General features: G+C 41.1%; 2 protein-coding genes across 2 annotated transcripts; one reads left to right on the top strand and one right to left on the bottom strand.

Annotated features, from left to right (window-relative positions):
* Positions 1-1290: 1290 nt before the first annotated feature.
* Positions 1291-3990, bottom strand: dio2 (iodothyronine deiodinase 2). Its single transcript, XM_029461246.1, has 2 exons — positions 3973-3990; positions 1291-3560 (listed from the first exon to the last, which is right to left on the bottom strand). Exons 1-2 carry the CDS (start codon positions 3988-3990, stop codon positions 2973-2975), a joined length of 606 nt encoding a protein of 201 aa, XP_029317106.1. The 3' UTR covers positions 1291-2972.
* Positions 3991-5212: 1222 nt separating this feature from the next.
* setd3 (SET domain containing 3, actin histidine methyltransferase) lies at positions 5213-21504 on the top strand. Its single transcript, XM_029460912.1, is given in 12 exon segments — positions 5213-5721; positions 5936-6084; positions 6280-6352; positions 6837-6914; positions 6917-7092; positions 14225-14283; positions 14548-14662; positions 14778-14852; positions 15839-16005; positions 17669-17754; positions 19683-19843; positions 20902-21504. Coding segments are annotated over 12 exon segments (1755 nt in total). The 5' UTR covers positions 5213-5597; the 3' UTR covers positions 21394-21504.
* The last annotated feature ends 4766 nt before the right edge of the window (positions 21505-26270 follow it).

The following is a 26270-nucleotide window of genomic DNA, read 5'->3' as shown; positions in this document are numbered from 1 at the left end:
ATGTTAGAAAAATAAAACATTGCACTGAGCAGTAATGAAAAAGTGCAGTAGGTGACATGGAAGACAGAGTTGTCTATATCAGTTAGTGAGACATAAGTTAACAATTAAAACAGATGCAATGGTTCTGTGTAATGTTGACCAGGTGCAGTTCACTATCCAACCAGAGACCGAGTCAGGGACTCTTTCGTCAAAGGTTTTCATCAGCACACCTTTGTCACTGCGACCAGAACAAACCATCTGTGTGTCCTACGGACTTACATGCTGTCACTTCAGCATGATGACTGACACATCCTTTTGACACATTCTATAGCCATCTCTACCACACATCGCACAAACCTCCTTACTTTCAACATTTTCTGACCTTAACATTTAAATATTTTATCATATTTAATGCTTTCATGTCATCAAAATCAGATTTGAACCTGAGCTGACGTCTACATTAAAATGTTTAGCTAAACACCTTTTAAAGCATAAAGCTATCTATCTATATTGAACCTTCTTTATAAAACATGACAAAGAGAGGTCTTCACAGGTCGATTAAGTCCCCCCCCAGGAACTGAGCAGGGTACTTGGCTCTGAATAGGGTCGTGATCTGGGTATTTCTAGGACAAGTGCGGACAGTGAACTGCAAAAAACATTCTTTACCCATGTGAGCATTTTCTAAATTAATTTGAACAACTTTTTTTTTCAATTAGTGTCTACATCATAACATTACATTGATCGTAAAATCTGTCCCGTTGAAATTAAGTGTAAATACTACTAATATGCAACAGCAAATATGTTTGGAAAGAAACATAATACTGATTTATTTTTAATCAATGCAATATGAAGCATGTAAAGGACCTTTTCAGCCTGTCTTCAGGCATTCCTTTCAGGATGCATACAGCCCAAAACATCCACTACTCAGGACAGAAAATACATAAAAGTAGCTTTAATGTGAAACGATGAAGCCGATGAATTAATATGCTTCAGTATTCACCCATGTAATAGTACACACTTAAATCATCACTGGTCTGTATTGTGGCAACACCATGAAGACAACATCTCTCCTCCATATCACACCTCCAGAAAAGGTGATTGAAAAGCACATGTCAGAGGATAGATAGAAGAGAAAGTCTACATAGCAAAGCCTCCAAACAGAGAGAAACGACATGTAGCTAAAAGGCCTTTAGCTGAAACACAGCATTTAATTTACGGAAGTCAGATCAGGTGATACGGACCTCAGGAGGGAGAGACTTTATGAGGCTATCTAATACCAAATATTACAACAAGATGTAAAGAAACTTTGGGCCTGTTTCGACACACATTTAATATTGCGATGGAAGGCTGACATGTAGGAAAAAGGAAAGTCTTCTCTGCATGCTGATGGAAAAGAAGCTTAACTTGGTGGAAATGATGAGAGAGGCTGAACTGTATGTGGAGGTGAAGTCCAGTAGGCAACGCTGCACTTCTTGTTGAGAATCACTGATCTGACACCAAATCCATGGACAATAATTATGCATGCACACAAAACACATGAAAGCAGCCTATATAAAAAAACACCCTGCATGTCCAGATCGATCATGTTACACACATTCTTGAGAGGATAAAGTCAGCCACACTGACCAGGGCACATTTAAAATAACCAATGACAGAACATTATAATTTAAGTAGAGTTGATGCATTTCTTGCATTATAGTCCTTTTAGTAAATGTGCAAAAAGAGTTGTGGGCGATGTCGGCTGGCTTTGCAGCTTTATGGGAGAGTGGCAAAGAGAAAGCTACGCTTAAAAAAACTCACATCTGGTCTACAGTTTGCCAGAATGCACGTGAAAGATCAAGGTTCTACAGTCTGATGAGACCAAGACTGAGCTTTTTGTCCATTGGACTAAACACTCTGGTGTAACCAAACACTGCACATCATCATAAAGATACCACTCCCACTGTGAAGCACTGGCAGCCTCATGTAGGGGTTGCTACTCTGCAGCAGGCTAGCGAGGGTAAAAAGTGAAATACACCACAGAAGAATCCTGGTAGCAACCCGTATGCAGTCTGCTAGAAACCAGACACTTGAGAGAAGATTTGTTTTCCAGCAAGACAATGAAGCCAAAGCAACACAGGAATAGCTTAAACACAACGATATTTATGTCCTGTGGTGGCTGAGTCAGACATCTCCATACTCGTAATCTCCATACAACCTGACAGCATGAGCAAAACTGAAGTGTCCAGATGTGCAAAGCATAACCTACCAAGACCTGTCCACACTGACTCAAGACTGTAACTGCTCCAAAGAGGCATTTACTAATTACTGACTTGGAGGGGATGAATACCTGCTACTTAGATCACATTGGAAGGATGTCTTTTCAATTTAAAATTGGTCTTTTTTTGTTGACCACATTCAATCTACTGTGATTCAATAGTGTAAACACAAACACTTACAAGGAGGTGAAGACACTATAGAGTATATATACAGTTTATAAAGTAAAGGATTAATAGAGCTGTTAGATGGAGAACAATGGTCAGTATGTATATATGAATAAACATTTATCCAAAGGGCATAAAAGCATAACCACAGTGACATTTATTTTACTAAATAATTAAAACTGTATTAATAAAAACTGGTAACTTGTTTCTTCTCTATATCTTTTTGATTTTACATGGTTTTAGGCATAAAAACAGATGAAGCACATGCACTGTCAACTTCATATGTTGCCTCCAGTCCTCTTGCTGCCCAGTTCATTTGAGTTTTCAGGTCTATAAGTTCATCCCAGTTCGGACTGCTGTGTGAAAAGTTTGCATCATTTCAAAAGCAAAAGAAGTCACTCCACAATTCTGAAACTTAATTCATTACAACTTTTTTGGAGATGATATCACAATAATAGACCTTTTAATTTGGACTTTTATGCTTATACAAAACCGAATTATCTCTCATTGCCTCTCCTAATTATTTGAAATATGGGACATGTCCTCCTCTGTACTTGTCCTTGATTACTCCTACCGTTTACCGTAGCTCTGTTCCAGCCAGTGCTGCACATCCTTCAGATTGTAAAAAAAAGGCCCCTTACCGCCAAGGTAGGCAATCTTTCTCTGTTGTACTATACAGACTCGTTCATTGGACACACCGTAAGCCACATTAGCATTGTTGTCCATGCAGTCTGCTACCAGCTGACACTGTGGTGGCAGGGAAAAGTGCTCAATCAGTTTACGAGCCGCTCCCAACCTCTCCTCCAGGTTCTGGTGTTTCCGGACATTGAAAGAGCAAGAACCCATAGGAGGGGCCACCCAGCCATCAGACGGGTGAGCCTCATCAATGTACACTAACAGGAAATCAGCTACATCACTGAAGTCCTCGACCAACTGCCGGAAAGCTGGCAGGTGGCTGATGAAGGGGGGTCAGGTGGCTGAGCCAAAGTTGACCACCAGAGGGCGGTCTGATGACTCAAAATCCAGAAGGTGGCACTCATCTCCATTTCCGATCATGGCACCGGGTGGCACATTAGTCATGTTACTGAGATTGCTCCATGGAAGGCCATCAGGCACCTTCATCACTTTGGAGTTGGGTGCCTCGCAGCCAAGTTTCACCTAAGGAGATAAAAATAGGGATTAATGTTTACTCACACAGTGCACACATCAAGGAAATCTAAAGTGGGCTTTGCCTTAATATTTGACTATTTTTGTATTTTATACAAACACAGCACCGCTGGCAGTTACATCAAAATACAATATTAAAATAACACAATAGGTTCAGCTAATTCAAAATGAGCTATGCACTGTTGGTTTGTATCTAGTTTCACTTGGTAATGGACGACTCGAATACATAACACAACAAAAGGACTAAATGAAAGCTCAAGCTTAAGTTCAGTCAGGAAGACTTTTCTTTGCATGCTTCGGCCTGTAGTTTATATCTAATATATGCGGCCATTTCACTCCTCTCACTCATGCTCACTCATAATTTCCTGCTGTCATGGAGTGGTGCAGGAACGAGTGCTAAAACCCGGAAACTATCTAGCATGTTAGCACTTCCGGTTTCCTCTCTCAAAGTCAATGATTGACTTTGACTTGAGGTTGTTTTGAATGGGTTTTTGGTTAGAAGCCTGAAATAAGATCTGTGATTAACAAAGGCTTAAGAGCTTTTAAGGTTTTGTTCTACGCCTTAAAATATGTCAGTAAATACGCCTTTCGTGAATTTCTGAAGCTTTGATGTTTCTTAAAAACAGTGGTTGCTAACAAGTGGCTAAATGAGACTACTAAACGTCATCACGCCAAACATGAGTCCAACTTCAGCTTAGTGGTGTTGACGTGAAGTCATGTGAAGGTGGTTTGGTTTGTTTATAGCCTAAGCCTGAACAAAACTTGTAAGTGCCATAAACGTTTGTTTGCCACAGATCTTATTTTCTGCAATAATCCAAAATCCAATGGAACAATCGCATTGACTGTTTGTCGAGGGAACCAGGGTGATGCTAACTTCTGGGTCGGCCTATAAAAATATGTCATCCCTGCACCTCGCTATTGGGTGCATCCTAAGTCTCTTTTTTGATATTTCCTCGCTTGAACCGGAAGTTGTTCTGGTGTGCCATCTTGAAGATCGTCTCAAAGCTCTTATTTCTGCTTGGAGGAGTGAGGAGCGATCTCTGAGGAGCGAGGATACACAGGAGCATCCTTCACAGAAGTCTTTTACCAGCCGACACGCCCCCTGACTGGATATCAGTTATTGATCGGACGCTGCAGCTGATCGGACTGATCGATGCATCTCAACTGCAGTTTCATACCACAGTGAAGACAGAGAACAGATCAACTCAAGTGCATCATTTTAAAGGTTGATATTGGAATTGTTTTCTGATTTACCCTCTAGTTCAAATGTGTTACTTGTAGATCTAAACAACAAAACAAATCTCAAACAACTTTCTTCATTCATAAACAAGACTTTTCTTTTCATGATCTGTTATTTCTCCCATAACATTTTATTAGGATACAATTACATTTAGAAAGAGTCGAAGAGTCTCTGTCGGCAAAAAACACTTTTTACACTTGCATTTAAATGTATCATCATCTCCATTCAGTCACATGTGAGGCTTATTATTGTTGAGCGTCGGGACACAGCAATCCGTATAAAGACAGACTGCAGGTTGTTGTTCATGTTAGACAGGTACCAGCTGCTGCTGCTGCTGATAACTGAGCCTCTATCTCTACAGCTGACTGACAGCTGATCAGCTGTGATCGCTGACAGAAATGGAAGTTGCTTCATGTGACACTTCAGAGGAAACAACGTCTACATTTTTGGAAAACACGTTTCCTCTCCTCCCATGGTTTCCTTGAGGGAAACGTGGATGCCACGAAGAGACTTGGGATGTACTCTTGGTGTTTTACACCCTAAACGTAGTTTCACAGTCAGTGATCGATGTCCAAGTGTTGTGCATCAGTCGTCAAAGAGGATACAACTGAGTGCACACGTTCACCAGAAGTGCAGCAGACTTCAAAGTTTGAGGCTGTTTATAACTATATGATTTGCTATGGATTTGCTCCTTATGGTTTAGATATGTTATGTATGTTATTTTCAGGTTAACTTGTCATAGTTAAGTTGTGAGTCGGCTATATGGTTAATTTAACGTGATAGAGTTGATGTATTTATGTTCATTATTTGATTCCCCAGAATGCAGCAGTGCAGCACCCTCTGCTGGTAAAGAGTGGGAGGAGTACACTCAGATCAGAGGCTTGGTGGAGAAGATCCGCAAGAAACAGAAGGGTGAGTACATGCAGCCGTGCACACAATATTTACGTCAATTGAATCATTTAAAAAAAATGTATTCCACTGTAGTAAAGAAATATTTAGTGAAGATTTAATATTTAAAGCCAGGGATCAGTTTAGTGGTGAAAATAAGAGATTTATTTTTTCCATTTTGTGTGTGTGTGTGTTTGTGTTTGTGTTTGTGTTTGTGTGTGTGTGCGTGTGCATTCAGGTATGTCGATAGTCTTCGATGGTAGCAGAGATGACTACTTTCCAGACTTGATGTCCTGGGCTCAGGAAAACGGGGCGTCCTGCGACAGCTTCACTGTGGACAACTTTGGGACGGAGGGCTACGGCCTGCGGGCCACCAGAAACATCAAGGTGAGCCCCACCTTCATTCCCAGTCCTTAAACCACTGCATTGATGTCCAGTGCAACTCAGTGTGTGTGTGTGTGTGTGTGTGTGTGTGTGTGTGTGTGTGTGTGTGTGTGTGTGTGTGTGTGTGTGTGTGTGTGTGTGTGTGTGTGTGTGTGTGTGTGTGTGTGTGTGTGTGTGTGTGTGTGTGTGTGTGTGTAGGCAGAGGAACTGTTCCTGTGGATTCCCAGGAAGATGCTGATGACTGTGGAGTCGGCCCAGAACTCTGTACTTGGTAAGGACTTAAGATAATAATTATGTAACATTAAATATGAGGAAATTGTGCCAGTTTAGGGGTAATACCAATAATTTACAGCAGAGAAAATCTATACAAGAAGGATGATTAAACTTCATGTGAAGGGTTCATTTGGTGGCATATTGTAACATACTGTTTTACATTTCTACGATGTCTAACTAGATATAGATACAACTGCATTCAATGAATATTTCCATATGAAGAACACACACTAACCACACGGGGAAATATACTGCAGCAATCTAGATGTATAACCTGGAAATCACCAAATCAGTACATACAGGAGGAGGCTGTTGCACTTCTAATCTCTTCCACCACAGATGTTTTGTGACATTGGAGGAACATTTCTCAACATTCAATGTGGCCAAATTTCCGCCTGTACAGTATGACAGCAGTAACACAAGATTTTTAGTCTGCTCAAAGTAGCACTATCCTGCAACTAACTGTAAGATCTCTGTCTCAGGTCCTCTGTACAGCCAGGACAGGATCCTACAGGCTATGGGCAACGTGACGCTGGCCTTCCACCTGCTGTGTGAGCGGGCCAACCCGATTCATCCTGGCTGCCGTACATCCGCAGTCTTCCTCTTGAGTACGACACGCCGCTTTTCTACCAGCAGGACGAGGTGCAGGTGCTGCTGGGCACACAGGCAGTGCAGGACGTCCTGAGCCAGTATAAAAACACTGCACGTCAGTACGCTTACTTCTACAAACTAGTACAGGTGGGCAGATGCTATGAACACACAGACACGTACATAATGTGTATAAAGATACTGTCATTTTTAGATATTAAACAGAAATATGTGCCGGATATTGGGTGAGCATTCCTGAAAGACAAGTTCATCACCAACAACCTACAACAGACCTTTTTCATAGCAGACATTTTGACTTGTTACAGCAGGAAAAGCGCAGGTGTTAGTAATAACGTTGATGTGGTTCTCCACTGCGGATAGTACTGACTCAGTTTAGGCGGGGCAATCAGCTGTTCACTGCTGCAACGCCGCTTGAGTGTAAACGGGAGACTCGCTGAATCCTTTTCTCAGCCACTAAACAGAAGAACGTCTGCCCTTCCTCAGCTTTTGCAGGATATCCCGTAACAGGAGTGCCGTGTTTTTACGTCACCATTTAGTATCGCCATAGCTCACTTTGAATCTTAAAATGGCATAACAGTGCCTGAGGTGGTTAAGACTTGGTGCCCCCTTGACCAGGTATAACAAAAATACAACTAGTGAGTAACACTTTACACACCCGTTGTTCACCCATACAGGTGTGTTCATGTCAAGTCATCTATCTGACTCTACTATTTTGAATGGGAGTATTTACAGCTTTATAATTCTTCAGGAAGTTTGTTGACTTCATGTCCATCCAGCAGAGGTCCAGAATAAGTGGAAACAGCTGTGTGGGTGCAACACTGAACAAGACCATAGCAGTAAAACACGACTTCCTCGAAAGCAAGACTATTGTTCCAAGTCCTATTTGTCTCTATTAATGAATTCCACCGCCAAACATTTGTGACCATCACATTTGACAGTTTTACTACCTGACTCACTGACTTCAATTGTTGTTGTTTCATCCTCAACAAAATATATAAAATTCTGATGACATAGGAGTTTAGTGAATGTAAGGAACAAGATACCTAATGAGGAAACAAGTAGAGGTGCATGTTCTCAGCTAGCTAAATGAACACAATATGTAAAACCGAAGAAATGAAGGTCTCAATGAAATCTAGTCTAAGGTTTATTACAAGACGTCCCTCAGACTTCATTAGACTACAGTATATTTGATTTGAGGGACATCCGTCTGTCCTTTTCTTCCAGGCCTTTGTCCTTGCAAATTGGGACTTGTACAGGTGTTACTAATAACATTAACGAAGGCTCTGTGCTGTGTGACAGTGAGCATGTGTCTCCAGGTGAACTGGAGCCACTAAATGGCACTTTTTCTATTGTGAGACATCCATGAAAAAGACGTGTTGAATCCCCTCTCCTGTCTGGCGCACATGTGCACTTGTTGTGAGAGCACTGAGGCTCTGCAGTGAGCAGTAACGATAAAGAAGAGTTCAGTCTTGTGCCTCACATGCTCCACCATGACCAGGAGGGGGAGGCATTGGGCCAGAATACAGGGTTTAAAAGAACCGTGCTGTAGTTTGTGGAGACAGCTGAACAGATCGTCTGATATAATTTAGGATTATGGTCACTGATATTTTTCCTCTTTTTGAGTTTTGGCATATAAAAGTCTTCTAATCATAATTTAATGTATGACAAAATAATTGACATAATCAAGATCAGCAATTGGATTCAGTTTGTGAACTTTCCACATGATCAAACAGACTTTTCAGTCCAGTGTGCCAATGGAATAAGATATAAAGACAGTGATTATGGTTTATCATAAAATGCTGGTTACCAGGCCCACACAAGAGATCGTGGGATAGTAATCTCCAAATATGCTAATGTCTCATCATTAATCTGAAGCATGGTGAAATGACTCACCACGGTGCTTCGCTCTGAAGTGTTCTTATATGAAGCACTGAATTAAATATGTGTTCAAGTAATTCATTCTATTTGTAAGGTGTTTATTTTTAATATATGATGGACCAGCAGGAAGATGAATGTTTGCATGTTAAGATCACATGATGTCCATATTTTAGAGACACATTGTGTGTTTGATTAATTTATTGACTTCTTATTCAAGAGTTTAATGTATATCATTGTAAATGCTTTACTCCTTTTAATTTGATTATATATTAATGACCATGTAATTTCATTGGACTTCACTTGGTGGCAATGTTGTGTTTTGAAAGACTTAATGTAGAAGGGAGCTTCAGCTGCTGGCCTGGTGCTCTGGGCTTCAACGGTCTGATGCTGGGCATTTGATTGATGTTGATTGTCGTGTTAATCCACATTCTCTGGATGTTGTACTCGCATGTCTGGATGCTGTGTTATGATCCTGAAGGGTTTTCATGTCACATACTGTCCCGTTACACAAATGTAGTATTTCCTTGTCATCTTATGCGTATGAACCGATGATCTACAGTAACTTGTGTTTGCATCATATACAGATGACATCCTGCTGCAAGCGTTAATGATGTTCGATAAGTAATCCTATCGATGGACAGACATTTTTTCAGAACGTTCTACTAACGTGCTGTGGTCTTGTGTGTGCCGTTATGTATCGAGATGCATGGATTGAATTTTTTAGAGCTAAATCAGTACAACAGGTGAAAGAGCCATCTGTTATTATGATCAAAGCAGGTTACAACGTGGAGTTGATTTAAAACCTTTCTGAAGCAGGGGTAAGTGTTAGAAACATGAGTTGATTGGGAGAAGTTTAGTATTCCAGATATTTACACCAGGAATGCATCTTTCATGGTCCGTTATGATGCCTGCTGTGGTGTGTTGTGATGCCACTGACATGCAGGCTCATATAGTGCCGTACATTTCTGTTTATTTGGATTAGATGAGAGCACGCGTGTGATTTTGGGCTACATTCAGCTAAAATGCCAATTGTTGTTTCTTACAGTTCTATCTGTTAAGATGTGGACTTGGGCAGAATCTTTTCCACATACTTTGTTAGATGTTGTTAGTATGGTTCATGACTTGCATGTCTTCTGTGCAGGGAAAAGCCGACAACAATCCTTCCACCCACGCATGTTTTGATTCAGAGTGCGCACGGAGAGGAGGTGTTGTCACGGGTCCGTTGTCAATGTGTTTGTTTGAGAGAGAGCGAGGAGAGGCTGAGCAAATCAATGCGCGGCTTGACAATGAAATGAGATTCGAACCATTTTAAATAGTAAAAACTAAATAAAAAAATCAATCTCAAAAATCTTGAGTTCTAGTGTTCACAGCAACAGCGTATAAAGTGTTGCAAGGTTTGGATGCTTGAGTCCTGTATTTAATAATGATCCTAACACACACACACACACACACACACACACACACACACACACACACACACACACACACACACACACACACACACACACACACACACACTCTATATCCCCTCCTGGTGTAGCCCCTCGCTCTGCCCCCTCTCCTTCCTCCTCAGATGACCGGGCTGGAAAATTAGCTTGTCACATTGGCTTTGAATTGAATTGACCTGAATGTACCTTCCTCAAAAAAAACCCTCGCTCTCTCTTTCTACCCCCCGTCCCCGCCTCCCTGTCCTCTGTCTGTCTGTGTTGAATGTATGATCAGCCACACAGACTGATATATGCTGATGAATACAGACAGGCACAACCACTACTTACATTCCTCCAAACAGAGATGTGTCTCTTGCATGTAAGCACTTCACAACCTGCAGTACATTGCCTTATGCGTAGCAGGGAGGCTGTTTGTGACCATTAGGGTAAAACAAATCGTTTTCTGTATTTCAGATCTTTAGTTTTATTACTTCCAGAGAATACTCAACCTGGCTTCTTTGTTACTTTATCATAACAATTGACTTTATTTATTTTTTCTTTCTTTTACTGGCGGGAAGTAATTTTAACTGTCAATAAATCTGCTAAGACCAGTGGTTTCCAAAGTCTTTCTATAACCCTGATTCTAAAAAAGTTGTTTCGCTGTGTAAAGTGTAAATGTTTACAGGCCAGTCTAGAACCCGTTGTCTTTCTAAAATAAGTCCCTGAAGAAGACAGAATGTGTCTGGCTCTAAAAAAAACATCACGGATGAGCTCAGGCCTGGAGAAGTCGGCCAAGTTTGTGGATGTTGTTAATATAGACTTTGCAGGGCGGAGTTATGTGAAGCAGTGTTGGTTTTCAGCCCTCACAGAACATGTAGAGATTTCTCTGGATTTTCCTGAATCCTTAAACGATATTGTGTATTGATGATGGAACTAACATTAACCTTAAACTGTTGGACTATTTGCCCAAACACCTTTTAACATATTGGTGAACCTCGTCCCATTCTTGCTTGTGAACTACTAAGCATTTTGAGGATGCCCCTTTACCTGATCATGATACTACTGTATCCCTTGTTACAAAGTTAACCTGCGGGACTGTTTGAAGCCCGATAAGCAATGGCACCACGAGTATCAGTACGGCTGGACTAATGTAGTCTTCAAATACTGTACGTAAATTAAATAACGTAAATAGATATATAGGACATTTTATAACTACATTATAGTCTACTATAACCCAGTAAGTAATAATTACAATCATTGCACAGTTACCCCAGATTCAGTCAGTTTTGGATGCATTTAGCAGCGATGGCGTGTGGTTCTTTTACCACTTACAAGCGCTTTGAAATTGAAACATTAAACTTGCACCTCTGACTAGCTTCTTCTCCATAGCAATGACGCTCAAGGTTTTTGCGACTTTGACAGTGTAAAAAAACAGTCAGCTGTCCCTTCTCTCTGGTGGACATCTTCAGCCTTTCTCTACTTCAAGAGGGTGATTAGCTGCAATGTGCCAGTCCTCCGGGACTTGTACGCCTCCAGGACGCTGAGGTGGGCAGGAAAGATTGTGACCGACCCCACCACCCTGGACACAAACTGTTCGAGTCACTCTTGAGTCTTGTAAGTGAAAACTACTCGGCAATTAACCAGATTCTAAATCTGAGATCACCGGGCCGATTAGAGTCAGTCGACATTACAAACAGATAAGAAGAACGCAACATAAACCTACGTTGTTAGATTATCCAGGAAACATCCATGATTCTGTGTTGAGAAACCAATAAAAAACAACCAATAAAGTGAAAACACAAACTTTACATTATCAGCTGTGTCCATTGTGAAGCAAACGGTTGCTTTTTTACATGTCCAGTAGTTACGGAGCAACATTAGCATTTATTTAGAGTCGGGGTTTTGGCCACTTGAGGAATCGAAGTGTAATATATGTTATTAAGTTTGCAGGTTGTAAAACCAAAACGACCAGTTTGAATAAGATTAAACCTAATTAAACCGAAACGTAAATAATTGTTGCGGTGATCCATCACTATGACACACACAGTTCACATTACACACAGTCATTTAATTCATTGTTTGTATAAATATATGGATAAGTGCAACTTTAAAGAAATGGTGCAATATTTTAGGAAATACACTTACTCACTTTCTTCTGTTAAATCAAATCAAATTTATTTGTGTAGCCCAATATCACAAATTACACATTTGTCTCAGTGTGCTTTACAGACTGTACAGGTTACGACATCCTCTGTCCTTAGACCCTCGCATCGCACAAGGAAAAACTTCCTAAAAGAAACCCCACAATTAAAGGGGAAAAAATGGAAGAAACCTCAGGGAGAGCAACTGAGGAGGGATTCCCTCTCCCAGGATGGACAGATGTGCAATAGATGTCGTGTGTACAGGATAAACAACATAGTACAAATACAACATTTGACAGAAATTATGTTGTGTTGGAAAAAAAAGAAATAGAAAGTTTGGATGAATCCAGGAAAATGTCAAAAAGGCTTCCCGGTGTCCAGCAGGACCAGGTCAGCAGGCGCTGTCACGATTCATGATCCTGACGTAAACTTTATCAGTGGCAACCTGCCACATGAGAGACAGACACTCCGGGGATGATACCTCGGATGGTGAGTTAGTAACATACATTTACATAAATGCATACAGATAGAGAGGGAGAAGAAGAGAGAGGGAGGGGAGGAGAGGAAGAGAAGGAAGAGAGCAGGGAGGTGTCCCCCCGGCAGTCTAAGCCTATAGCAGCATAACTAGGGGCTGATCCAGGGCAAACCTGAGCCAGCCCTAACTATAAGCTTTATCAAAAAGGAAAGTCTTTAGCCTACTCTTAAATGTGGAGAGTGTGTCTGCCTCCCGAACACAAACTGGAAGCTGGTTCCACTGGAGAGGAGCTTGATAGCTGAAGGCTCTGGCTCCCATTGTACTCTTAGAGACTCTAGGAACCACAAGTAACCCTGCAGTCTGGGAGCGTAATGCTCTAGTTGGTTTATAAGGTACTATGAGATCTTAAAGATATGCTGGAGCCTGACCATTAATTAATTAATTAATTAAGCACAGAAGTGCTGGGAGGATTTGTCAGGAAATAGTTCCGGCATGTAATTCTCCCTAAAATCACAAATTATCAGTGTAATGTTTATGTACAAATGAAACAAAGAAGATATGAATAAGATCGACTTGATTTTCATAACGTACATTTCACACATTGTTGTCTAGTTCTCAGCATGACAACAAATAAGCATATATCCAAAAACGTCAAACTATTTATTGTTGGGTTTTTAAAGTGGTCAGCAACATTGTGAAGCAAAAACAATTTGTAGTTAAAGGGCTGAAAACAAGCAAACATCAGCTGGACATGTGAGGGCCAGATCAACCAACATGATATCAGTACTATGAGCATGTCGCTCCTGTCATGTTTTTATCGCTCACTTATGATCTTCCTCACAGACTCTTTTATCCCTCAACCTTTTTCTCTTAACTTAGTTCTCACTCTTTTTTTCTTCCATTTCATTTCCCTCAGTCTCCTCCTCTGCTCCATTATGCATTCCTCTGAACTCCTCTCTTTTCCTCCCCTTGCTCTCTCTCCTGCTTAATGGCTATTGTAGGTGGTGGCTGTGGCTTTAAATGGAGAAACTGGTAGCATTGACAGACACACACACGGACATACACCCTCTTTCAGGCCCAAATTGATGAGGCAGATTTATGACGGCTGCTGGCCACAACAAATTAAGATGACAGTGATGTATGTGAAGGGGCGAGTGTCTCTCTCACACACACACACACACACATACACACGCCCCCCACTGGTGGACCCCTACTCCCAGTCCTTCTTGTTAGGCTTCCCTGTCAGGCAGCCCCCCTCCAGCATACCTGCATAATAATACTCCTCATTCTGATTTGTGTTTTTTCTTTCCTCTCCTCCACCTTCTTCCCTCCATCTCCAGACTCATCCCGCCGCCAGCAAACTGCCCCTGAAGGACAGCTTCACATTTGATGACTACAGGTCAGTGTGTGTATAAGTGTGTGTGTGCAGAATGTTTTTCATTGTCATATTATCTTCTACATGTGTAGGTGTCATTCCTCAGAATTATTCTGGTTTATTATAAGGTTTATATTTATATTTTATACTCTTAGGGTTGGCCGTCATTCCTATTCATAATAATAACAACCAAAAACCTGTTAGTCAAACTTATTTGGAAGAGAAACTGCAAACAGAAAAAGTAAATACAGTTTCCTGTGTTAAGCAGAGACTGGTTGTGTGTGACAGGTGGGCAGTGTCTTCGGTGATGACACGCCAGAACCAGATCCCAACTGAGGACGGCAGCCGCATCACTCTGGCCCTCATCCCCGTCTGGGACATGTGTAATCACACCAATGGACTGGTAAAGTCTTTATCTCACACTCACATTGCAGACATCAGTGTTGTTTTGATTAACATCCAAATGTATTTATTGAGCGCTGGTTAAGGTTGAATTAGTCAAACTTGTTGATCTGCAGATCACCACCGGCTACAACCTGGAGGATGATCGCTGTGAATGTGTGGCACTGCAGGACTACAAAGAGAACGAACAGGTGAGAACACTGTTACTATGTCAACCTGACGTTAGCAGAGACAGTGCTAAAGGTAGGGAGTGGAGAGAAACAACAGTAAAAACTGTTCAGCTCATAGTTCTCATCATACTTCATTCATACTTCCAGTCGATGTAAAAATAAAGGAATGTGTATTGTATTTTAAAAGTACAATGTAAAGTCTCCCAGTGTTGGTATAACTCATACAGAGAAGAGGACATGACGTGAGTGTCTTCAGTGTACAGCTGCAGACCCCTACATTACATCACACACTCCCCCCATACAGTCACGTTTCACTGCAGTGACACCATTTTTTAAACTTAACCTCACTGTATAAAATTAGCTGTTGTCATCTCTCGGATGATCACAGTCTGATGAAAGGTTAAAATTACAAACTAGAGACTGTATAACTTTCCTGGGTTATAGACAACAAGCGGGTTTCTGAGCAGTTACAGGAGAGAAGTAGTCGCCATCCAGTCGTCAAAAAACGAAATGCTTGCAGAAATCTCCAAATGTCAAAAGTGTTTGAAACCAACTCACTGTATGGGATGTTCTATGGTGTTCTTCATGGTCTTTGTGTCTTAATATGTTATTTTAAAGGGTCTTCTGACAATTTAATATCAATTCTTGTGTGGTCAAACATTTTGCAACAGATCTTTGTATATAATGGTGTCAAAGAGTTCTGCAACAACAAGACATAACTGAGAATGTGAATCACCATCATATATTCAAATCACAATGTTTCGAGCCCTTTTACAACATCTGAACCAAAACATCATGTGTGTTAGAGATTTATTCAACTTGACACACAGGGCTGAGCTGCATCTCAAATTAATCTTCAGATGATTTTTATTTTAAGTGACATTTACTGTTGACCTGCTGTCTCCCCTAAACATGCTAATTGATGCCATTTTTGAATAGGGAAATGTATTGTAAAAATGAAAGAGCCAGGTGAATATAAAAGTGTTGATGCTTTGTTCTTCCTGTAGATCTACATCTTCTATGGCACAAGATCCAATGCTGAGTTTGTCATCCACAATGGCTTCTTCTTTCAAGACAATGCCCACGACCGAGTGAAGATCAAGCTGGGCGTCAGTAAGAGCGAGCGCCTTTACGCCATGAAGGCGGAAGTGCTCGCACGAGCCGGCATCCCAGCGTATGTCCAACTCCTCTTTCTCACAAGGGTCTCGAGAACAACATCTCTCCTCTTTTCTTTCTGCTCATCTACACATACAGCGTCTGCTCTCATCATTGACTGAATCTCTAAATCTTTGAATTGGGTCAAGAAGAAGCTTCAGGCTCACGACTAACTCCGTGCACCTTTTATATAGCCGGGCTGCACTTTTGTCTTCAAGCAACAGATATTTTAACCAATTAGACCCCCCTTTGGCATAATTGAAATACATAATATAAATGTTGCAGGAGGTTTCTTTTCTTTTTCTCTCCCCCACCCAGCCGAGTATTAATTTACCATCCGCCCCAACACTTTCATCACCAAGAAGCTTAATCATTTTATCATTAGCCCCTTAATTGTATGCAGCATTCTCTGCTCGGCATTTTTAATCAGACGCCTTTTAATCTCTTATTGATGACAGTCTAAATCTCAACAGTGGAAATTAAATGAAACAATCCCCGTTGTTGCCACGGTGCTCTATTAAACTGACAGATATGCTCGCAGATCATTTTCAAAGGAATTGCAACAGATTCAGTGTTCTCGCTGAGAAGCTGTGCGGCTTCTATCAGCACACACTTCTTACACTCCTTTTGACTCTACTTAATTTCTGTCTGATAAGTGGAATTAAGTGAGCACAATTGACTGTTAATTTGAAAATCTGTAATAAACTCTTTTTCCCAAGTCTACAAACATTAGACAACAGCATCTTGTACAAGAGTTCACTTTGCGGAGCTTGATGCTTCTTCTGCTGCAGCAGTGGCCGGAGCAGTGATGAAATAAGAGGGGAGGCAGCTGTAATGCGTTTGTGAGGTGTAATAATGTCGACCCTGTGCTACCGATCGCCACATCGATCACTTTGCTGGATTAAGGGACAAATATTGTCCCCTCCCAAATTACCTCAGTGTGTAATGTTATGATGGTGAATGGATTTTGCAGCAACATTATTAGACACCAGAGTTTGATGTGAATGCGTTGACGTGCAGACTGAGGTGCTGTACTCATTCACACATCGTGTACTTATCTGTGTACACGCTCCAACTTTAAGATTTGTTGTTCTTTTAAAGATCACTTTACCCCAAAGTGGAACACAAACATAACAAATAAGCCAAACAAATATGGATTAGTCTTCGGGAAGATCTTCACCTATACTGTTATTTTACAGTATTTGTTTTTCATATCTTTGTCCATCACATTTCAAACAAAGGTCATTTTGATGATTGTTCCTGAGAGTTGGATGAGATGCTGGAGTCGGGTCTGTTGCATTTCTTCCAACTGTTTGTTGGTGGCAGTTTATTAATCTGCTCAGCATCTCCGATAAGCAGAGGTTTTACTAGGTACCAAACATGGCATCCTCACTGTGACAACAGAAGTCTTCCAAGCTGCACGCTGTGTCTTTAAACTAAGCTAGGCTAACCCCGTCCTGACTCCAACTCTGGACTGAATGTAGACGTGAGATTAATATCCATCTTCTCATCTAACTCTCAGAAAGAAAGCAAGAATGATGAAGTATTCCTCAAAGTTCTGTCTGCAGTTGTGAGCTGCTGTCAGTCTCTTAAAACATAATCAGACATGGTTTTATGTTCTCTTTGATTCTTCGATGCCTTTATTGATGTAGTACTAATATTTTGGTTTGTTTTGTTCACAGGTCCTGTATCTTTGCTCTGCACTGTAATGAACCCCCCATATCAGCCCAGCTCCTGGCCTTCCTTAGAGTCTTCTGCATGACAGAGGGTAAGACACTGATACACACACACACACACACACACTGTCAAACACCAGAAATGGGACATTCCCTGTGGAACCTCGAAGCCACAAACCTGGCAGCACACCGTTTCTGACGCTCCTCCGAGACCGTCGTCAAGCGACTGCTTCCTCCACACATCAGTGAAGGGGAGGAGGACAGGGAGGAGGTGGAGGTAGAGGAGAAAGAGAGGGTAAGAGCAAGGCCTGTCCGTTCCTGGGCTGGTTAATTGATCAAGGCAGGCGACCAGATGTGTGGAGGGAGCAGCCACCCGGGGATTTACAATATTCATCGGCATGTATGCAGAATGGCACCGGTGTCATAAATCCCCAACCACACAAGGCCACATCCTCCTCTGTTACGGGACTCATCTTCAGGATCCCACTTGATATATTATTCACACTTTTTGCTGCATGTTAATTTTTAAAACGGCCCCAACGCCTTTGGATGTCTGTGTACGAGTGGGGGGTATCATCTCTTGCATGCGTGTGTGTATCAACATTTCTTACCAGATGTGACATGATGGAATACTGTGCACACACAACCGGAGAGATGCTTCTTCACCTCCACATGTAATAAAGTCATGTTTAAGTCCTCAGATCAGAGGCAGCAGGACAAAGAGGGTGAGAGATGCTTCAAGTACAGACATGGGCTTTACCAGAGTACATTGATCCAAACAGTCAAATGTTTAATTTGAGCCATTACAGAATAGACTGCTGCTTGTGATATTTGATATTTTAAGCAGAGAAAATAAAAAATGTGAAGTCCTGCAACCGGAATGTTTTCTAGATTGTCATTTGAGGATCAAATGTGTGATAAGAAGATTTGTTAGCGAAAGAGTTTAGCATTTCTGAGTGTTTTTTTGACTTTGATCCAGATCCAAAATGGAACCAACCATCTGTTCCCAGCCCCAGAGAAAATACCAAGATGTGTGGAGCATTACTTCACAAAAATACTTGAAGCAGGAGAGAAGCTAGTAGCCCCAGCCAACAGCACAGGGAGCATATATATATTATATATATATTATATTATATATATATATATATATATATATATATATATATTATATTTATATACATTATATATTATATATATATATATATATATATATATATATATATATATATATATATATATATATATATTTATATACATTATATATATTATATATATTATATATATATATATATATATATTTATATATTATATATATATATAAATATAATCTATATATATATATATATCTATATATATTATATATATATATATATTCATATATATTTCTATATATTATATTATTATATATATATTCTCTTATATATTATATTATATATATATTATAATATATATATATTAAATCATGTGTAATTATTTTGGTTTATTTCAGACTGTTTCTGATTGTCATCAGGACCATTCCATATCAGGTTTATTTAGTTAAAAAGTAAATATCTGCATGTCAGATTTGGGTTTGTTTTTCATGGGTGCGTAGCAGGACCGCTGCTCTGACACAGTAACAAAAACAACACGTTACAACTGTCTTCCTGTAGGTTCACGTCTGTTCTGCCTTCCTGTTTTCTCTAATGGCTCGTAGTTATGCTTTGCATTCCTTTTTTCCAACCGTGACAGTGACTCATGATATTCTGTCTGTCTGTGTAAAGATTGTGTTACGCCTACATAGCATCGCAAACCGTGCAAGGTGCAGTCACTAAACCTCACAGATGTGTAGTTGAGATCAAAATGTAGGCCGAGTTTGAAATGGGCATAGTCCAAGCAATTGGTATAGTCCGAACAAGGGGGCGGCAGAGGTAGGGAGGTAGGAAGTGGGTAAGGGGCCATTGGAGTCTCCCACTCCCGCTGGTGTGATCCCATTGCAAGATGGTCTCTAGTGAAGCGAAGCTGACATTTACTTTGATTTCAGAGGAATTGAATGATTACCTGCTCGGAGATCGTGCCATCAATAAGATCTTTACTCTGGGCAACAGCGAGTTCCCTGTCAGCTGGGAGAATGAGATCAAGTTGTGGACTTTCCTTGAGACCCGAGCTGCTCTTCTGCTCAAGACCTACAAGACCACCTCACAGGTCAGTCGGCTGGAATTTAAATTGTGTTGAAAGTAGGGGCTGTCAAGTGATTAAAAAAAAATCTAATTTAATCTAATCTAACAAGCTTTGTGATTAATTAATCACATATATCAATATTTGCTGTGAGGAGCATGGATTTTGCAAGATGAGTAGGCATTATACACTTAAAGGTCAACATGTCTTTTTATTTCAATACTCTTTCTCCAATATCTTGTATCCCACAATTATCTTAGACAACACAGACCATCAGTTTGACATACAGTGCAATTTAAAATCTGGCATAACATCTTTCATTGCACAATAAACAATATCTTTAAAAGTTGTGTCATTTGACGCCATGTGTAAAGCCTCCGTTAACCCCCTGTCCTCCACCAGCTGCAGTCCATTGCAATACATTTCCTGATGGAGTTGTTAATGTGTCTCAGGTAGACTGACTCATTCTGCGTCTGAACGCCTGATCGAGATGTATGACGAGACTGGTTGCTCACTTTATTATCAATGGCAGTGCTAGCTAGCTCCGAGCTGCTAAGTGCGCTGCGTTGAGGTGATATTTCAGGCTTGAAGTTCTCCGATGGTACGAAAAAGAATTTCTGCAGGAATCTCACAGAACGGAGCATCAACAGTTACATCCGGGAGTTTATTAATGTAAACTTTCCATTCACTGGGCCAAGTAACGTTTTCTCATCCGCTTCATCATGTTGACGAGGCTGCTGTGGCCGCGCCGCGTCGGTTGACGTAAAAAGTCAAGGGGCATCTAAGAGTGCGATTAATCTGCGTAAAAAACTTTGCCAAGTTATTTTTTCTGTGATTAATTAATCGAAATTAACACGCTAATTCGACAGCCCTTGTTGAAAGTTGTCAGATGGGGTGTCAAGGGTTTAAGTATGGTGCAAACCAACTGCATCGTACGAAGGGTGGTCACAGAGCCCAGAGGGTTTATAAGGACTTCTAAGGCCTGACAAGCACTTTTGAATATGTGAAGTAGAATCTGTTATTTCTTACCATCTTGTGACTTTTTGTCTTCTTACTTCCCTTTTTCTGTACCTATTAACTCCTAGGAGGACCGCTCCACACTTGAGAACCCAGATCTATCTCTCCATTCTCGAGTGTCAATCCAACTCCGCATGGCTGAGAAACAGATCTTAGAGAAGGCGTCGGCCAGTGGACGGGCCAAACGTCTGTGCTTTGAGAAGAAGCTAGAGGAGGGAGCTCCATTGCCTGTGTACGAGGAAAGCGACATCGCCTTGCTGGAGAATACTGACGCAGATGCAAAGCTTCCCATCATTCTACGCAAGCTGAAAGGGGTAGAAGAAGACCAGGAGGTCCAGGTGGAGGAGCACAGTCACTTCCTGAATGGGGACAAGGCTGTGTATGCTATGGATATGGAGGCTAATGGAGAGTCAGTGCAGGAGGTGACTCAGGAGAAGGTCAGCAGAGATGTTGATTCAGCCTTGGACTTGATTGGAAGTTCAACCCCGATGGGCCGACAGGAAGTGGCCGACCTAAGTGCCAGTCGAACTGAAGATAATCCCAAAGAGAACAGTCAATAAATGTATTCCATTTACGGCCACAGCCCTTGCTATTTATTTATTTTTGTGTCTCTTAAATGACTCAGAAATATAGAAGCTGAAAATATTTGAATTAAAAGTCACATAACTTCATCCAGCGTGGCTTTTCTTAGTTGTCATCTACTGAACTGGTTTTAAAATGCTGCCAGTGTCCCTCGCCATTCTGTGCACAACAGCTTTTGAATAATATTCGTTTTGTTTGAAGTTTGAAACTGAGGTTTACATTGAAACAGGCCGACAGCATTGGGAGAAAGTGAAGGAAACGCCACACACTGGTTCCAGCAAATTGTTAGGTGAAGAGAAAAAACTAAATAGAGTTAGGTGAATGTTATTTCCACAAAGCCAAAATGTGTAATCTTGTGAATTGGTTGGTTTATTACTGCAGTTTGTCTCCATAAATGTCCAGTATGCTTTGAGTTGACACTTGTATTCTCTAGTGCTTGTGGGGGTAGCTGCTGCGTTCAGACCATCACTGCCCTCGATCCCTTCTGCTTAAAATCATTTCTAAACATAAAGTTATACGCCTGAGAACTCTTGTTTTGAATTGATGCTGTTATAGTTTGGTATGATTTGCTAAAATGGAAGATGGTTTTTGCTTTCTTAATGAAAATTGTACACTTCCTATCATTACGTAGTTGCAGCTCTTAAGAATTTTTTTTTATTGTGTGTTTTAAAACGTATCTTTATGAATGTGTTTATCTGCTGATGTCACCTAAAGGGAGTGACACGGTGATGAAGGAGAAGCCATATGCAGCACAGCGTGTGAACAGGGTCTCTTTTGTTCAACTGCCTTAAATAAGGCAATTTCCACATGACAGTTTTTGTATGAAAAACAGGGAAGCACTCTTACTCTCCTTAGCTTGTGTTACCTGCAGGGGGGGGGGGAGGGGGGCAATAACTCTGCACTGATGCAAAGAGTCACTGCTGAGTGATAGTCATGATTCAGTTAGAACATTTCACCTTATTGTGGATGGTAGTGAATAAGTGAAGTCAACTTGAAACATTATAACCTGACATGTGCTTTACTTTGTGCTTCAACTCTAAGTTCTGCAGGGACACAGTTGTGTCTATAGTGGTGCTGTCTGTCGATCAACACCATGATGGTGCTGTCTGTGGATCAACATCATGATGGTCTGTGGATCAACATCATGATGGTCTGTGGATCAACACCATGATGGTGATGTCTGTGGATCAACACCATGATGGTGCCGTCTGTCGATCAACACCATGATGGTCTGTGGATCAACACCATAATGGTGCTGTCTGTGGATCAACACCATGATGGTGCCGTCTGTCGATCAACACCATGATGGTCTGTGGATCAACACCATGATGGTGCTGTCTGTGGATCAACATCATGATGGTCTGTGGATCAATACCATGATGGTGATGTCTGTCGATCAACACCATGATGGTCTGTGGATCAACACCATGATGGTGCTGTCTGTGGATCAACACCATGATGGTGATGTCTGTGGATCAACACCATGATGGTGCCGTCTGTCGATCAACACCATGATGGTCTGTGGATCAACACCATGATGGTGCTGTCTTTGGATCAACATCATGATGGTCTGTGGATCAACACCATGATGGTCTGTGGATCAACACCATGATGGTGCAGTCTGTCGATCAACACCATGATGGTGATGTCTGTGGATCAACACCATGATGGTGCAGTCTGTGGATCAACACCATGATGGTGATGTCTGTGGATCAACATCATGATGGTGCAGTCTGTGGATCAACACCATGATGGTGATGTCTGTGGATCAACACCATGATGGTGCAGTCTGTGGATCAACATCATGATGGTCTGTCGATCAACACCATGATGGTGATGTCTGTGGATCAACACCATGATGGTGCAGTCTGTTGGATCACATCATGATGGTCTGTCGATCAACACCATGATGGTGATGTCTGTGGATCAACACCATGATGGTGCAGTCTGTGGATCAACACCATGATGATGTCTGTGGATCAACATCATGATGGTGCAGTCTGTGGATCAACACCATGATGGTGATGTCTGTGGATCAACACCATGATGGTGCAGTCTGTGGATCAACACCATGATGGTGCAGTCTGTGGATCAACACCATGATGGTGATGTCTGTGGATCAACACCATGATGGTGCAGTCTGTGGATCAACATCATGATGGTCTGTCGATCAACACCATGATGGTGATGTCTGTGGATCAACACCATGATGGTGCAGTCTGTGGATCAACATCATGATGGTCTGTCGATCAACACCATGATGGTGATGTCTGTGGATCAACACCATGATGGTGCAGTCTGTGGATCAACATCATGATGGTCTGTCGATCAACACCATGATGGTGATGTCTGTGGATCAACACCATGATGGTGATGTCTGTGGATCAACATCATGATGGTCTGTCGATCAACACCATGATGGTGATGTCTGTGGATCAACACCATGATGGTCTGTCGATCAACACCATGATGGTGCTGTCTGTGGATCAACACCATGATGGTGCTGTCTGTGGATCAACACCATGATGGTGATGTCTGTCGATCAACACCATGATGGTGCTGTCTGTGGATCAACACCATGATGGTGCTGTCTGTGGATCAACATCATGATGGTGCTGGTCCAAACTGCTGTGCTGCTGTGAGGGTTTTATATCTGAAGTTTGGGCGGGACTGTATTGCAACTGGCCAGAGCGCATAAGTCATATTTTTCTCAGATTTATAGGGAAGGTGTATCGAAGAAAAAACATTGGTCGTGCTGTTGAGTGTATATATATAAAATGTCAAATGAGTGCGTCGACCTGAAAGCGCAGACTGAGTAGACTGATATCCTGACAAGCCTTAGTTTCAGTATACGGGGGAGAAGTGTCCTCAACCTTTCTCCTGACGTCCACTGAGTCTGGAGAAAGATCAAGAAGGATGTTCATGTCTGACACCAGAGACCATCTTCCATGTACAAACCCACTGGTGTCATGTGATCAAAGTACCATATTTATTGTCACATGATGACATCTAAACTGAACTCCATTTGCTGATGAAGGCCTGGAGATGTGGTTAGAAGTCCCAGAAGACACCTGACCTTGAGATTATCTCTTTATACTACAGTTCCTTCATGAATGAGCTTTAACGCCCTTGATTGATTCTACAGTACAATAACAATGTTACACTATAGCGTCCGTAAAAGTGAGCTGCACTTCAAAAATTATTATGTCGGCCAAACTTACAGCAGAATTATCTCTGCAACACAATGGAGCATCTTTTGTGGTTGTGCCCTCCACTTATCTTCAGAAAGTCTCTTAGATAAATAGGTTAAATGTGCCTTGTTGTCCACGATATCTGCAGCGTAGCAGCTGGTAAAATGTTATTTCTAAAAGAAATGATAAAAACAGGCCGACTGCTGGTGAAGCTGCTGCTCATGTTTGCTCTCACTGGAGTTTCTAAGATAAAGGTTTCTGTTGTGTAGTACACCGTTTATTATGAGCTAAACTGAACTTCTGCTGTTCATAAATATAATAAGATTCAATAGAAAGATTTTCTCAGTGTGTTGTTTTAAGAAGGTGTTGCAATTAATGAACATATTTGAAATGTCTTTAAACCTCGACGACTCTCTGATACTGCGTGATTCTAAACTTTTAAAACATCAGACAGAAGTGTTGGTGTCTTCGAGCTGCTGACTGTTGTTTACAAAGCTCTGGCTCCCTGAATACCAAGCTTGCATATTGGGGGAGAAAAGGGACGAGTTGATGTATATTATTTTCCTCTCTGTTAATCAAGGCAACAGAAGAACACCTCCCAACATCTGTTAGCTCAATATTTAACAAGTTGAATCTGTATGTACGAGGGCAGCAGCTAACGATGTCGACTCCATCACTTTCCCAGAGCTCAAGCTAATAACCTTATAATTATCATAAAAAGATGACAACCTGTGAATGTTTGGCATTCTTGCTTCAAACATGGATTAAACAGTAAATATATTATCAATAAAGTTGCCAATAAATTTTATGTTGAATTACTAATCAGTAAATCAACCAAATGTCTCCGTGCTAATCTTGGAAGTAATGCCGCCACATGCCCAGGTGACATAGCAGTAGCAAGTGGCTTGTGACCTGAGGCGGCACTCACTGTGGCCACGCCCCTAATAATGCATAACTTTAACACTAAATACAATTAAAACGGACAAGCTCTATAAAGATTCTCCCGTAAAGTTGTCATGATTAGGGAAATTAGTTAGAGATACTAAAATCGTTTTGTACCAGGCTGTACTCAAGTTTATTTCTGCTGTAAAGTTTATCATCAGAGATTAGTTCCTTTTTGGAGCCTCTAGTGGCCATTTGATGAACTGCAGTTTTTTGCTCTGCCCCGGAGGTTACAACTTAATTATAACGCAAAGACGAGAGAGTGGTATTTATTTTCTTAATCTCAATAAGAATATAAATAAGACTGTTTACCAAAATGTTGAAGTGTTTATTTCAAGTTATGATTTGTATAACCCCTTGGTAGTTCTGCTAAAAATATTTTTGGGAATTTCACAACAATTTGAAATAAAGCGTTCCAACTGTCCCTAGTCTCCCCTACTTGATATTTGCTCACAAACAGGTTTGATAAAAAAAACAATTTTACTTTGAAATAAGCATGTTTTAGCTCCTTATCCTTGAACTGGCGATTTAGTATCGGCCACCTAAAATGTGAGTAGAGTTCCCTCCTGGTTAACCATTAAGTTATGAAGGCTTGAAGGTGTTTGCATTTATATGAACACAAGTAGGTCAAATGTTTATCTCCACTGTGTACCACATGGTGCTCTTGTTTTGTATCACATTTGATGTGTCACTTGTCTTTCTGTGGCTTGAGCACTTTTCCA

Source organism: Cottoperca gobio, chromosome 22 (genome assembly GCF_900634415.1).
Source record: "Cottoperca gobio chromosome 22, fCotGob3.1, whole genome shotgun sequence".
In the NCBI taxonomy this organism is placed as follows: Eukaryota; Metazoa; Chordata; class Actinopteri; order Perciformes; family Bovichtidae; genus Cottoperca; species Cottoperca gobio.
This window is presented reverse-complemented; position numbering and strand designations above follow the sequence as displayed.